Genomic DNA, 15,447 nt, shown 5'->3' with positions numbered 1-15,447 from the left:
GTATTTACAAAACTACATAAAAGAAAAAAATAAAAGTTAGGGTTTGGACCTGAAAAATAAGGAAGTCTAGTATCAGCTTTGCTGTCCAAACCCAGCTGATTGGTTGGACAACTCCCAGGCAGACTGAAAGAACTGTGAAATTGAAGAGTGCACTGAATGTACCTTCTCCAAATATGTGTTAATTCCCCAAAAAAGATCTTTCTGTACCTCTAATTTACTCCAGGCAGTGAAGCATAAACTAGGAATTGTTGATATGGGACCCTATATGAGTATTTACCCACAAAAGCATGAATTTCCACACTTTAAAACTTGAAATTTGATTTCTTAGAAGTGTGTAAACTTCAGCATTGCTTAGGAGAACATGTGAATGTATCCTTTGAAGTATTTTCAGGGGTGTGCATTTAGCCAATGAGACAGCTAAGAATTCCTGCTCATGTTTGCAACCTTTAAACACATTTCACAGTTCTAAAAACCTGTTTTGAGGCACTACGTTATTTACCCAGCGATGAAATCGGGTATCACGACTCACTGCACAATTTTGTTATCTACTGTTGATTTTTCTCCTATACATACACTCAGCAGGAAGATGTAGCTTCTCCCTCCCATTCTCTTCCACCCCACCTTCCTATCAGCATCATCCTTGATTTTAACTTTTCTTCCCCTGAGCAGTTTCCCTGTTCCTGCAGGTTCAGATCAGCAGTAAAGCTTGCCTTTAGAAGTCACTTCACTTACCTTGTCTCTGGATTATAGCCCAGTATGTAGAAAAATGAATCCACTCGGGCTTTAAACTCTCTAGCAGCAAATATGTCGGAGAAATGGGAGATATTACACTTCCCTCTGAAAGAAAGAGGGGAAAATGGAATTAGAATTTTAATTAAGTGCCACTGCAATCTATGTATAAGCCACAGACATCCTTGTCTTCTCATACATGTCTAAAACGTCACACATAAGCCTGTTGCAACAAGTAACCACGCAGATTCTTCCCATGGTGGAAAGGGAAGAAAATTCAGTTACAAGGTCTCAGATGGTGTTCTACAAACATTAATTAATTCTTATTCAGCCCCCACACAGTCCTGGGGAGCCCAAATTTAATCAGACTAACGAACAATATCTACCCTAGAAATACAATCCTGAAAATGTCTTATTTTCATAGTTTTTACAGTCCTATTAAACTTACATCTTTAAGGAAACTTCAAAAATTCTACTATTCATATTATTTGGGAAGTTAGCTTTTTATTTAGAAAGATAACAGCTTAGTAACACTTCCAAATAAAAACCAAAGCTATGCTGTTTCTAGCAAGACTGCAAACCTAACAATGCAAATTCCAAACACACACAAGTTTCTTCCTTCTACTTTTCACACGACAGTAAAACACAAAGACACTTTTAAAAAGAGAGAGAAAAGGAGAAAAGAGGATTTATTCGCTTGTTCTACAACAGATTGTTGATTTTTCTTAATATAGTTTGTTGATGAAGTCATTATCCTTAAGGATGAGCATGCAGACTAGCTGTACAAAGTTGCATCTCGTTTCCTCAAGGGTTTGTTGGACTGTTAACGTCCAACAGCTGCTCGTGTTTTGTCATTCACTGCACGACAGTTTGCTGCTGCCAGTAAATCAGATCAAAAGCGGGCAGAGATAAACGGGCCAGGCAGCCAAAGAGTTAGTGCTTTGTATATAAACCCGATTGAATGCAATAAACAAAGCACATGATTTTGCTCTTTTTCAGTATGTCAGGCTCTCCAGTATTAATACAGATAGCATCTCTTTCCACTTGTATTTACTGAACAGTATTTGCTATTATAAATAAGCTGCTATGGGGCTTATTTAACATCGTAAAAAGGTTTTCCAGTCTTGGTTAAAATGGAATGAGAAGTGCTATTGCCACCAGTACACCAAGATGAATAATTATTTTGAGTGTAATAACACTGGATCTGTTTGCCTGGTCTTCTCAGCAGAGCTTAAAAGCACTGCATACTTGAAAAACTGCCCTAGAAAGCTGCAATGCTACGCTTGCTTCCCTTCCTAGTCTTTTCATGGTAAAGCACTTCAAAAAGGCTCACCAATCCACAGCCACCAAGAACTTTTTCTGACATGAGTTCTCCAGTACACAACATCAACTACTACAGGTGAGGAAAAAACACACCAGAAGGATAAAGGATGAATAAAGTTGCCGACTGCTCTAAGACAAAATCGATGCCGCGATCCTGTGAGCTGAGGCTGCATAAGTGTCCCTATGATTGCCTAATTCCCAGTCAATTGCCCTTCTGGCAGAGGACAAAGCTGGATTTTGCACAGGTCATGCCAGGCTGTAATGGAACATTAACAAGGCCTGTAATTGAGACGTCACACAAATACTGAAAGACAAACTTGTTCACTAATATTTATTTTATCCCTGGTGGCTGAAGCTAAGTTTCCTAGTTTAGTCATTTTGAAAGAAAGTAAGTAAGTTAGAAAGGGTATTTGGTTTGATATTTCACATTACATTCACATTTTAAAAGGATTTTTTGGAAAAATACTTAGTTTCCTTTCAATAATTCATCTGACAGTTAATAAGCGTTTTACAGATGAGCCTGTATTATCTATATTCATAAAAGCATTTCAGACAAGTAGTACTACATAGTGCCACAAAGATTTATCATATAGGTAAAAAGGACATAACTTCCATTACACACTTCCACACGGATCTACAAGTATCCGCTAGTTAAATTTTTCCACTGCTTCGAGCAGAAGATTGGTAGCTACAATCACTGGTTTTATTTCCCAGTTTGTCAGCAATTCATTGTGTGACCAGAGCCATTTGCTTCCAGAGGGCAGAGAAATAATCTCATATTATAATAAATTAGAATTTCATGTTAACCCTCCTTTCATGCATCACAATACTTTCTGCCTACTCTATGTCCTCAAACTGCAAGAACATCATGTGCAATTACCCTTACGTTCGCCTTGTACACTGAAAATTACTGACGTCTATTAATCACAATTTGCTAGAAAAGAATCAGCAAAAATATATCTTTACCCTGCAGAAGCATATCCTCTCAATTACCAGCATCTTAAGATACCATCTACAAGCCTTTAAGAATTATTAGAAGTATGAACAATCCAGAACAACACAACAGTGAAATCATATGCCAACAAAGAGAAACAAGAGAGTGATCTGAAAGGTGCCCACGGTATGGGCTTCCAAACAGAAAGGTGGCAGATAAAACACAAGGCAGGTTGAGAAAGTGTTCAGTTTGGGCTTTCAGCAGACTCCACTCTTTTCAGAAGGAGAGAAGAGAAGGTTATTTTTCAGGTTTGCTTGGTATACACATATATTCCATTTTTATCTTTCCATTTTTATCTTTTCTTTAAAGAAGAAAAAGAAAAGACATAGAAGAGAAGTTAAAATACTCCCAGGGAAAATTCCATACACGTAGTTCAGTTTCTCTCTGTTTAAGCAGACAGTTAGATTTCCAAGATTGGTTCCATCAGGACAGACAACCTCCTGCTAGCTTGTTTCCAAGCACGCCAATTTAAAAGTGGAAGGCAACCTTCTGTAACTCAGAAAAGGCACTGTGGAATTTCATGAGATTATAGCACACCACTGGAATTTTCCGAGTTTATAAAAAAGTCTAACATGTAAATCAAAGGCTTCTTCCCACCCCTGTAACAGAAGTTGCAGCCAGTTTGTCTTGAAGTAAGCAGCTTCAGCAAAGTGACTCTGAACAAAAAATGTCTCCAGATGGTTCTAGTGAAACACCATCTGAGCATTATTATCAGGGAGATTATTCAATTTCCATTTGACAATACCCATGCGTGTTTGGCATGTTCAAAATCTGCTGAAAAATAATGCCTCGCTGTTTCTATTTGAAAACAGTTTTAAGTCATGGTGTATTCCCTCAGCCTAGTCAAAGGTTAGCCACTAAAGGTAAAAACTTAGTGGGTAAAAAGAGCAGCAACCTCCAGGGAAGAGCAGATAGTACAGAGAACAATACAGGGGTCCATTACCTCCTGTCTGTACAGCCAGTTTTTAATGGAGCTCTTAGCTGAGCTGCAACAATGACAAGTGCCTCAGAGCAAAAAGCCTTTAACGCAATTTAATCAGGGCAACGTACTCACAGTCACTTCCCTAGGAGATGCTATTGTTAATGGTGGAATCAAACACAGAGGAGGGAAGGGTAGGATTTCTGCGGGAACCAGCAATAACCTAAATTGGCAATGATGGGAAACAATATCTTCTGAGCAACATTGATTAACTGAGATTAAAACGAGATTGTAGAATTACAGCTTCTTTTTGAATGAGAACAGATAACAGAAGTTAATTACTGCAGGAGATGAGGAGAAAGCTGAGCAGTATGCTAACGATCCCCACACAAGAACAGAAAAGCACCTCTCTCAAGAAGGTTTTTCTCATCCACCTCAGACACTGCACCACATCCTCTGTGACTTACCTGAGGGCAGCAGCGTGGTAAGTGTCAACGTAATCTGAAATGAAGAGCTCTCGATTCTTGATAACTGGGTCTGTAATAACAAGCTCTCGTCCAGAGTCTGCCAGAAAGCAAAAACACAAACAAAAAACCACCAACACATTAGCTGTAATCTGAAAGCAGCTACCATTGCCATTTTGCAGGTGTTTTTTACAGGTCAAAGTCTGAGGATGTTTTAGAAACACACTCCTCAGTGTGAAGATGACATTCAGATTGTTTACATGGCCTTTCAGGTATGGAAATAACATGACACCCGTTTTTACACATGAATTCTCCCTTGCCATAGCTAAGGAACTGCTGAAGGGAAACAGATTTCAGGGGTACTGGGTGACACATCCACTGACCTACACTGGAAGTGGTCACTCCTAGGTGAAAGGAACTAGGCAAACTAATTTATCACTGACTTTTGGTTTCCAGGTTAACGTTTTGGTTGCTTTGCATATTTAATCTCAAATCTTCAACAAAATCTTGACCGTGCTAACTGCTTAGTGCTCTGGCTTTGGGATAAATATTGATATTCATGTTCAAACACAGAAAATTCTCAGTGTTAAAAAAATGGAAGACAATTTTTTCTATTATTTCTTTATAATACCTTTGAAGAACACACAAAAATACTTCTCCACATGCACAAGAATGTAACATTAAAAAAGCAGCCATGTTATCAAAAATGCTCACTTTGACACTGTCTCTATAATCGCATTGTCAGAAGTTCCAAATAAATTAGCAAGAGAATTGTTAGATTTGTGCAGCTTTTGCTAAAAGCACACTCAAAACGTCCTTAATGCCTGCAAAAAGGAGAACGTATGCTCGACTTTGTCATGCACCAAAAAGTTGCTGTGTTCCATATTTCAAGCATCAACTTTTACTATCACAATTCACCTTGGAGTATCTTCAGAATTTTAACAGTTGCCTCAAGGAAATTTCCTGGCAAGAATAGAAGCAAATGTTATGTCTCCCCTAGAGGCAAGAGATAAATGACACTGGGATATGTACTGAAGTTTCTTCTGCTTCTATTAAACCCATGATCACACTGGGTTTTGCAAAGAGAAAAGGGGGAACTCGGCTACGAGTGCTGCAGTTACTTCACTTACTGCAACATTAATCACAGTGAGTATTCATACGTGCAAGATAGTATGAATGTAAAATACAGTTCTCATTGCACTATGGCAGAATCAGAAAAAAATAGAAGAGATTCACAATTTCTTCAGACAGCTTGGTCTTCAGCCAGTTAGGCATTAGTACACCATCCAGAAGGCCTACAAAGGACCCAATGTTATTTTTCTTTGTTACTCTCTCTCAAGGGATTAGTATAATACAGCACAGTATTTAAACCATACCTGAAACGCATCTGATTATAGCTATGGTTACAGGACATACACTGGTTAGAACAAACAAGGCAGGGAAGAAACACTATAATCCATCTTCTAATATCTTGTTTTCATCAACAGTCCTTGCTTCACATCCCTACGCAAAAGTGTTCTTGCTTTCTAGACTGTTAAGCTTCAGAGTACAAGTAAAGAAGGCCTTACTCTACAGAGCCTAACTTACCATTCTCATTGTGTCTGTCCTGAACCAAATGCTGATAGACTGAATCTGGGACTTCAGACTGGCGATAGTACCATTTGACATTCATAAGGAGGTGGTCCCGTTTACTCTGAAAAAGAAGGTCTAAAGGCATTACTAAAAGGAAATCAGACCACATCTGACACAATCTTCTAAAGCATAAAATTTGTTTTCACACTGAAGAAAACCTGAGGTAAGACCCAAAAGGGAGGAAAACATATTTCTATAACAATGACACAAGGGCAAGGTGCTAACGATTGACTTTCAAACCAGACAAAGGCAACAAGAACCTAGTGCATCATCAGGCAGTCGTATCTCTATATATCTGACCAGCAAATAGAAGGTATTCACTCACAAAAAACTAACACAAGAAAAGAAGGGGCAGGGATCAGAAAAGGACTGGAATTTTGGGGCTCATGCAGCATGATCTTAGTCTGTTAATGTCTACAAACAAAAAGTATTTAGGCCAAACACACAAAAAAGAATACCAGTAGCAACACAATCCAACCACCCATTCTTAACAGTTGTAACCAAGAGACACCAGATTTTTTTTTCCCCCAAGGACAGATGGATTCAGACATAATCGTAGATGTTCTTTATTACACTCCTTTACACAAAAGAATAGGACGCAGCACTTCAATCCCAATAATTCTAGGCTCTGACTGCTCACGTACCTCACAAATACAACAGCAAAATTTACACAAAACTATCTTCCTCAAGCGCTCCTTTTTCATTTGAGAACCCAGCTACCAGTTTGTTCCTTCTTAGGAGGAAACGAAGCATAAACACCACTTTAAAAGAGAATTTTTAGATCAAGTTATCACAGACTCTCTGCTTCAGTTTATCTTTGAAACCCTCAGTAGTCAACTCTTCCTGCTGCTCCAAAACCTTGGAGAAGCAGAGGAAGGCCCAAAGGGAAATTAACATTCTTTCAGGATGAGGCAACGGCAAGCACTGTGTGTTTTTTCTGCACTACAGTTCTCTAAACCCTTCTTAGACTGCTTTTAAAATATTTACATTTAAAAGTTAAATCACAGGTTACTGGACCAGAAAATTCTTATTGTCTCTCCTGGTCACATCAGCCTGCTTGTTACAGCAATTTCCACCCTTTTCTGCTTAATAAATAACATCAAAATCGTTCCAGTAAATGCGCTTCTTGAAACCTTTGATTAAAAACACATGTAATACCACAAAAAAGCTGCTAGTGGCAGCATTGTGCCAGAGAAAAGTCTGTTAACTAACCCACCACTACATGTGCTCTGTGTATGGAATGCCTCAAAAAACATTCAACAACATACCGAGCATACTTGTGCTGTACAGGAGAAACCTGAACCTACTTTTTTTTTTTGAATAACACATTTGCAGTCAAAGACACCGAGTTTGTCTAATGCATTAAAAAAAAAAATCCAAAGGACAAATTCTGAGAGGCAACACTGATTTCTGCTGCCTGCTGTTCAAAAAAAGGGGGTTGCAGACTTTTCTGTGCTCCCGAAATAAAGTTCTGGGCATCACTCTTTATGAATAGTCTCTCTGAATTCTTTAGACAAAAAAAAAAGAAAAATTCAAGTAAAAGTTTTGTTACCCTCTTGCTAAGAGTTCATAAATTTTATTAGTGCTACAAGAACTGCGTGCAACAGTGATGGAAAACATTAACCCAGCATTTCTCTCCAAATTCTGTTTGCATTTCCCAGCTGAGAGGAAAAAGTTTCCCTCCTGTTACACAAAGCCCTGAGAGCACACTCAGAAAACATCACAGCCCAGAGCTTTTTGCTGGTTCAAGCATTTTAATTTGATGGGAAGGTTCTCATTGCCCAGTTTGAAACGCTGCACTCAGACTCAGAACGCCTCAGTTGTTGCCTTCACTGTGTTTTATTCCAGAGGTTAGCAGTTACTCTGCACGGTGAAAGAGAACAACAACATTTCCTCCCCTGAAATCAGATTCACAATCAGGAGGAACACAGGGAAGGAGATTGAATTTCAGGAGGCTGGCTGGATCTAAGAAGTTTTCATGGCAATGATGAATTGCCCTACACTGCAACCTGCCAACACGAATGGTATTAACTTCTTTGGGTTGATCATGGAGTTGTGAGGCAGCCTCAGAGGGGAAGATTACAAAGAAAACAAAATTACAAGGGTTTTCATAACACTGAAAAGTAGCTTTTTGTTCATTACACTTCAGAAACAAAAATGACATATCTTTAAAAACTATGGAGAAAAAAAGATGAAGGTAGAATTAGAACTAAAACAGATAATAAAAACAATAGACAATCCATCTAAATGGTGCCTACAAAGATAGATTTGAAGCCATGCCATACACCAACTTTCTAGGCTTTTAACTTCTAAAAACTAAATTTTATGAAGTATTGTAAATGAATTATAAATGACAGGAAAAGATGAACATGGCCAATGTACATATCTTTAAAGATTACAGACTCATATCTTTCAAAACAGAAAGCAGCACATGCTCCACGATGCCGACTCCTCTGTCATTTGAATCACAGAATGCACACTCAGGGCACCACTCTACGCCTCCACACATAAGGAATGCAGCAAAAATATTTACAGCCGAGATGTGCAAGTAACTTTTTACAGAAAAGTCTGTGGACAACGATACAACTAAAAATACGCCGACATACTATTAAGCTGCTATTTGTGCTCTGCTGATAGCAGCTGGGTTTGGGTTGTGGGCTGTCTGGTTTGTGGGTTGGGTTTTTTTGGGGGGGAGGGTGGTTCTGATCGCCTTTCTAAATATCTCTTTTTACTGTGATTGCTGCGTTTTGTCCAATTAACTTAAAAGCTTCATCTTGAAAAGTATTTTCTGTATCTCCTCTCCACCATGTGTGATTTTGTAGGTTTTAACCTGAAGTTTCTATCTCCCTAAAAATATCAAACATCTGTCAGAATCTTATTTTTCACATTTACATCCTTCATTGCACAGAAATTCTTAGACATGCTATTTTGCCAGCCAACTTTCTAAATATATATGTCATTTACAGAGCAGACTATACTCAGAGGTGTCAAGGCGCCAGCTTCTGTGGTAGACTATTTATTTTAGAACCATGTGCACACAAAAGAAGTGTCCCCTAGTTCATGAAGTGTTACTGGGGTTTTTTTTCACACCTTTACATATGAAAAGCTGCAGATAGCCACATGCAAAATTCAGACTTGCAGAAATCACAGCAATGGCAAGTGCACAGCAATGGCAAGTGCTTCAAAGTGTCTTTCTGTCAGCTCAAAAAGATTCCTTGTGCTAAAAAACTCCATTCTCCCCTTAAATGAAAATATTGTCTATTGCTGCAGTACTCAAAAGCGCTCATTTGGGGGTTTTGTTGTTGTTGCTGTTTTGGTTTTTGTTCCTTTTAAAAGACATGAATCAGTTCTGGACATTCAACAAGAACTAGATAAAGCTGTAAAGGGATTAAAGCATCCCAGTTCACAAGCATCTGGTCAACTTCTATTTAAAAATAAGACCCTCCCTTAAAAAGGAAAAAAATAATCTTGCCGGTTCTCTTTGAAAGTATGAATGTTCTGATTTCCACAGCACTTGTGACAGCTCCAAGGTGCCAGTTTTCTTTCAGAATACACTTGAAAACGTCACTGCACATTACAATTCACATCCTACGAGATGCCACATTCTCCTCCCAGGGTTATGACTAACCAAATTGTGCAAATGATCACAGATGTCCTGCAGATTCTCTCAGAGGGATTTAAGCAGCATCCTTCATTGCTTGCCCTATTTAGATACCCTGTTAAATCACCACTAGCTTTGGAAACAATATACCAAACGCTGGAGATGACAGATGGGCACGCTGAAGTCACTGAGTAGTAGCTATTTCAAAGAAACAAACAGCAAAACAGAAACAAGGAAAAGCACATCTTTCCTTTCAAACATATCTTCAACAATGAAATTTTTCTATCAGGGAAAAAAAAATCATGTGATTAATACTAAGCTACCAAATTCTTTGTATTATTTCAACACCATGTTAAATATTTTAACAGTCACTCCACTATTCAAAATAAATATCTTGTGCATTGCAGCATAGAAGCTCTGGCCTCACGAAGCCAGTTTTCAAGTAGATATTATATTTCTTTAACACTACAAATTAAGCCACTCCTTTGGGGCATTATTTGTCCCCCAAAAATGATTACTTCACTTCACACAGACAGTTCTAATTATGGTCCATGACACAGTATCAGCCTGACTCCAATACAAGTGGTAGGTTTGACTTAGCTGTGCCTCACCCCACCCTGCCATGTTGAATTGCTACCCGTATTTCTACTGTTACTGTAGAAGAATTTTTATACTTACTCAATTCTGACATTTACTAATATTCAAAGGAGGGGAAAAGAAAAATAAAGGCTACTCATACCAGATCCCCTGGAGAAAAAAAAAAAAAGCAGAAGGGGGACACAAATGAAGCTATCTGGAAATCAGGAGCTAAAGAGACACAGCAAGGATCATTTTTCTTCCCTCTCTGCCATAGCACGTCATTTCAAGTTCTCAGGATATCTTTTTGTAGGCTGTTTTGTAATTAAATGAGAAACCTGATCAGCTGTTTGTAAGCCAAGAAAGCCCAGCTTGGAAATACAGAGGTTATTACTACAAATGAATGTTATTTTTGCCGCTTGATTATTTAATTCGGACGCATGCATATTAACACATAATTACTTCTTGCAAACACAGAAGCATTGTCAAAAGCGAGAGTTATCAGTATTCAGCCAGAAATAAAAACGTTAAATGAGAGCACTAACTATGGCCATGTGCAGTTTAATCCTCTCTGCCCCTCAAACACCAACCCAAGGCCGCAGCCCTTTTGGTTCCTGTCCTCTTAACCCAAACCAACACAAAGACTGCAACCTTTAAACCTGTTAGTGTTATCTAATGACTATTCCACCTACAAGAGCTTTTCTAATAGAAACATGCCTTGATGGCTTATCTGGCGCACAAGGCAGGCCACAAAGCACCGCCGGCTTGATTGAGCGCAGTAATGGACAGCAGGAAATGAGAAGGCTTGGTTAAGCCGCGGATAATCGATCAGTGTATTCAGCGAAGTGTGAGCTGAGCTGGGAATAAGCTGCCTGGGGTATCAAATATTGCTGTTTCCAGGGTGAAGTACCATTTCTGTGATCTATGTAGGAGAAAGCATAATTTATTGACAAAACAACATCGGATTTTTTTCGCAACATCTTGCTCTTGACATTTTGTGATTGTTTACAGCAAGAATTTCTCGTGTCCCTTTTATTCACAAGTTTAACAAACGAAACTCCTTTTGGAATTCATGAAGTCACCTCAGAGCGCTGGAAATTAATTCAGTCTTGTGCACAAATAACTCAAGAGATGCAAAACAGGCATCACACTCACCTTCCCCTGAACTTCAAACTTTTACACTCAGACACACTCATAACACCTCAGGGACACACTTGTCCTAACGACTATACAAGAAACAGTCCTTTTGCTCAGAGCCACCCTGCTTTGGTGAGAGGATTATTTGTTCTGCATCTCTGCTACAGTTTCTACTAAGTTTGAAGCAAACTGTTTGCAAACAACAGTAAACATTATGTAGTATAGGCAGGTTATTTGTAGACAGAGTTGCTTCCTACACAGGGAGAGGGGACAGCATACAAGTCCCATAAACATACCTGTAAATCTCAGCCTACATACATACTGATACACATATACGCAAGTGTAAAACAACAATCTGTTTGCCTACACCTTTAAACGATTGTAAAACATGGCCAAAATTAGTCTTAAATCATGACTCCTTGCCTGCAAGGCTGTTTTGTGCGTTGTGGGGCGATGGCCAGATAGCCAAATCCTTACGATTCCAGCTATCAAGGCTCGAGCCTTTTTAAAAACACTAGGTGATGTGCTACTTATCCGCATGTTAATTCATAGTAGCTGCCATATGTTGTCTCCTTGTGTGGGTGGTTTGGCATTATAGTTGCTAGACTGTCTTAAAAAAATACAGTCTTCAGATCACCAGGAGAACTGTACTATCAAAACTTGCTACACTGCCATTTTAGGAGCACTAGACGTTCTGGTGGGACAGCTATTCCAGTCACAAGAACTCTATAGTGTGTATGACAGACAAAGAATAATTATGGTAACTGAGAACTAGGGAAAGATCCATCAGAAACTGCAACAAATTGCACTCACAGACTGCCTGAACCTTAGTGAATTCAACAGCATAGTCTGTCTCGTCAGGATACAGGTAAGCACTGAATTTCATTGTGCTTCAATTAGATGCACTTCTAAGACAAAGCTCAACAAATTGAGCTATCTGAATGCATTTTTCTTTCCTCCCTCTGTCTGCTCATGGCTCTGTCTTCCCCTCCACACAAATCAACTAATACAGAATAAATGTTATCTACCAGCTCTTAATTTTATTTAGTATCACTCATACAGCTTCCCTTCCCCTCAACTTCTGCTTTCCAGATGTCCAAAACATCCTGAAATCACTAAACCAAAAATCAGCCCCAGTCACCCAAGAGTTGTTATGCTATAATTCAAAGATGTAACCAGTACACAGACCCAGCTTCACCAGCAGACCTTCCCAGTAAAATCAGTACGCTGCACTAGTTCTTTGTCTTTTGCAGACACCTCAGCTACTCACACACCAAAGCAGGGAAGTGCTTGCAGATTGAGAGCTCACAACTCCATTTGTGTCTTTAGGTGGGAGGTGTTACACATTGGCACCTCCCTAGTTAGCCAAATAACACTCCACAGAACTGGCATCAATAAGGAAGAGAGCTCTGCACTCCTAAAGTTGCACTTTAGAGATAAGATAATCCTCTCCAACACATTGATAACAGCTTCATCCTCAAAGAGCTCATAACTCTCAGCTAGAATCGGATTCAGATGACAAACCCTTTCAGACACCTCCATCCCCTTCTTCTGCTTCTATTTTCTCACTGTTTTCAAAACCATGTCCTCTAATTATTCGCTTCCACATGAACTGCCAAGGGGTGCATGTCAGCAATTCCCCTTGACACAGAGAGGCTGACATTGATTATGCAGAATGCCAACCATAGGATATCAATCTGTGAATTAGGCACCATATGAAAGGAAAAGGAAACAAAAGGAACAAATGAAAATACCATTAGGCAAATAGTCATTCCTTTCCAGGACCTAAGCCCATACGGAACAATAGCTTTAATAAGACACTTGCCATGAGCCAAATAAAAATTCAGCCTGTCTTTTTTGAATCTTGACAAAAATTCTAAAAAGCAACCTTGAAATAGCATACTGGAGGGTTTAGGCTTTACCATTTTTGTTAAAGAACAGGTAACTGCTTGAAATCTTATTCTTTGACAGTGTTTCTTAAGGCATAGGGCCATTAAAATTTAACATGAAGTCTCCTATTTTCTACTGAGACAGAACAAAGAGAAGTACGTAAAAAATCTACCATATAAGTTACTGGCCCAAGTCAGCTAATTTAGTTACAGAATGAGATACTTGCACATGTGCAAAAGAGTATGTGTCATTATATAAAAACAAGTGCAAACTAGAATTATCAAAACGAAACTATATGGTTACTTGAAAATTATGCTACGAGGGCATTGGCCGTCTGCCAAAGTACCCTACTTTTAGCTGGTGGTGACACGGGAACAGAAGATCAGAAACAGCACACTTACATCCTACAGTATATCAGATATTAAATACATATTCATTCACAGGCTTTCAACTTTTGAGCAATCCAGAAAACAGAATTGAACACAGCCTCATTCAAGTTTTCAAGGAGAAAAAGAATGTTACTCATTTCAGGTAATGACTATAAAAGACTTCTGTATTTAAAACAAACTACCGTATTTATTCCATAAACTTTTTAGCTTTACTAGAAGCAAAGCTGCTTATTGTGCCAAGATCTAGCAAGTCACCTGCTTTCCTATCAGTGAAATGTACTGAAGTACAACAATGTCCTTAAAATTTCAGAGCAATTCTAAATGACAAAAGATAATTTCATCTTGTAAAAAAAGCAGTTATGCTTAAAAACTGGCTGGCTTAAAATAAAACTATCAAAATATCTTTCATGAAGGTTATGGGTCATTGCTTACTACCTCATTTAATCCCTTTGTGGTATCTTTCTGCTCCGTTTCCCTTTTATGTTCTTTGAATCCCATCTGTGGTTCCTGGTGTCAGTTATGCTGAGCAAAAGCATAAAGTAACCACACTATTACAGCGTACATCTCCCCACGAACAAGGCTGTTTAATTATAGCTGTCAGGGCTAGAAGACAGTGTGCCCACCCATTTCCCCCGCCAGGAAAGCTTCTGTGGCACAAAAAGCCTTCCCCAGCTGACTGCTCCCTTCTTGGGGAAAATAAGCAGCTGTCTACACCAGTGGATCCAGATCGGCTGAGTGTGGAACCTGTGCAGATAAACTTTGTGCTGCCTCCACACAGGCCCAGGAGGAAAGCAGAGAACAGACACACACCGTAGCTGGGGACAGTCAGTTGGGTCCATCCAGCCTCACTGTTTTTGATTAGCAAGCCCTATCCCCCCGCAATACCCACGTAACCTTGCATCGTGCTCGTGCTGAAGATTCTTCACAACACACAAAACACGTTTCTACACGCACATATACAGGGCACACTCAGCTCTCCTGTACAGCAATCACAGATGAAGAGCGGAGATGCCACATCTCAGCTATAATTTCTACAAGTATCACCAAAGCCCCATAACGAAAGACACAAACAGGGGTGAGAACTCAGTACCAGGCTGTAATTAAAATCACTACTAGAGAAAGCAATAAGCACTATTTTTGATCACAGCATCTCCGTTCATGTTTGCTGCTTCTACAGGCTCCCCTTTGATTACAGATTACGCCTTTCCCACAGAAGGAAATTTGGCAGCGAGCTGCTGACACCGTATTGATAGCGACCCTCCTTAACACACGGGCTGATTAGCATTTCTATTGCTGCACTGCACACGATACACATTGTACATCAAATACACTCTGTGTCAAGCATAATAAGCAAACAGTTACCTAACAACTAATGGTATTACAAATGCATTTAACTAATCATTGAATATATGCTCCGATAATTAAATTCCATTAAGGTTTTTTAAGCAGTATCCCAAAGAAACACAACACTGAAATGAAGATACCATTCAGACTACGCCTGACATTCGCCATTAAATGTCATTTATAGTATATAGCTCAAATCTAATTGCTGAGCAACACCAGCCGCAGTATTTATCACTTCTATTAAAACAAGCAGCACACAGTGGTGGGACTATTTGAAGCCATCACATACAGTTCAAATAGATTTCTCACCTTTTAAATATCAAGAGGCCACATTTTCTTTAACATCTCACTAAGGGGTTTACCTTTTAACAAAGGGATACCAAGAGCTAAAGGATAAAACAAGCAGGAGACAGTTTGCTCTGCAAACCCAGCACAGAGTTTGAACAGTC

General features: G+C 39.1%; 1 protein-coding gene across 2 annotated transcripts in view; it reads right to left on the bottom strand.

The window, feature by feature from the left end:
• Window positions 1-15,447, bottom strand: part of RERE (arginine-glutamic acid dipeptide repeats) — a 207,233-nt gene that overhangs the window by 100,949 nt on the left and 90,837 nt on the right. For both annotated transcript variants that reach the window (XM_068414260.1, XM_068414261.1), the window contains exons 4-6: window positions 6,017-6,122; window positions 4,433-4,529; window positions 733-837 (exon numbers count right to left, since the gene is read on the bottom strand). In XM_068414260.1, the coding sequence (XP_068270361.1) occupies window positions 733-837; window positions 4,433-4,529; window positions 6,017-6,122 (308 nt within the window). The remainder of the gene's footprint in view (window positions 1-732; window positions 838-4,432; window positions 4,530-6,016; window positions 6,123-15,447) is intronic.

Source organism: Nyctibius grandis, chromosome 17 (genome assembly GCF_013368605.1).
Source record: "Nyctibius grandis isolate bNycGra1 chromosome 17, bNycGra1.pri, whole genome shotgun sequence".
Classification (NCBI taxonomy): Eukaryota; Metazoa; Chordata; class Aves; order Nyctibiiformes; family Nyctibiidae; genus Nyctibius; species Nyctibius grandis.
This window is presented reverse-complemented; position numbering and strand designations above follow the sequence as displayed.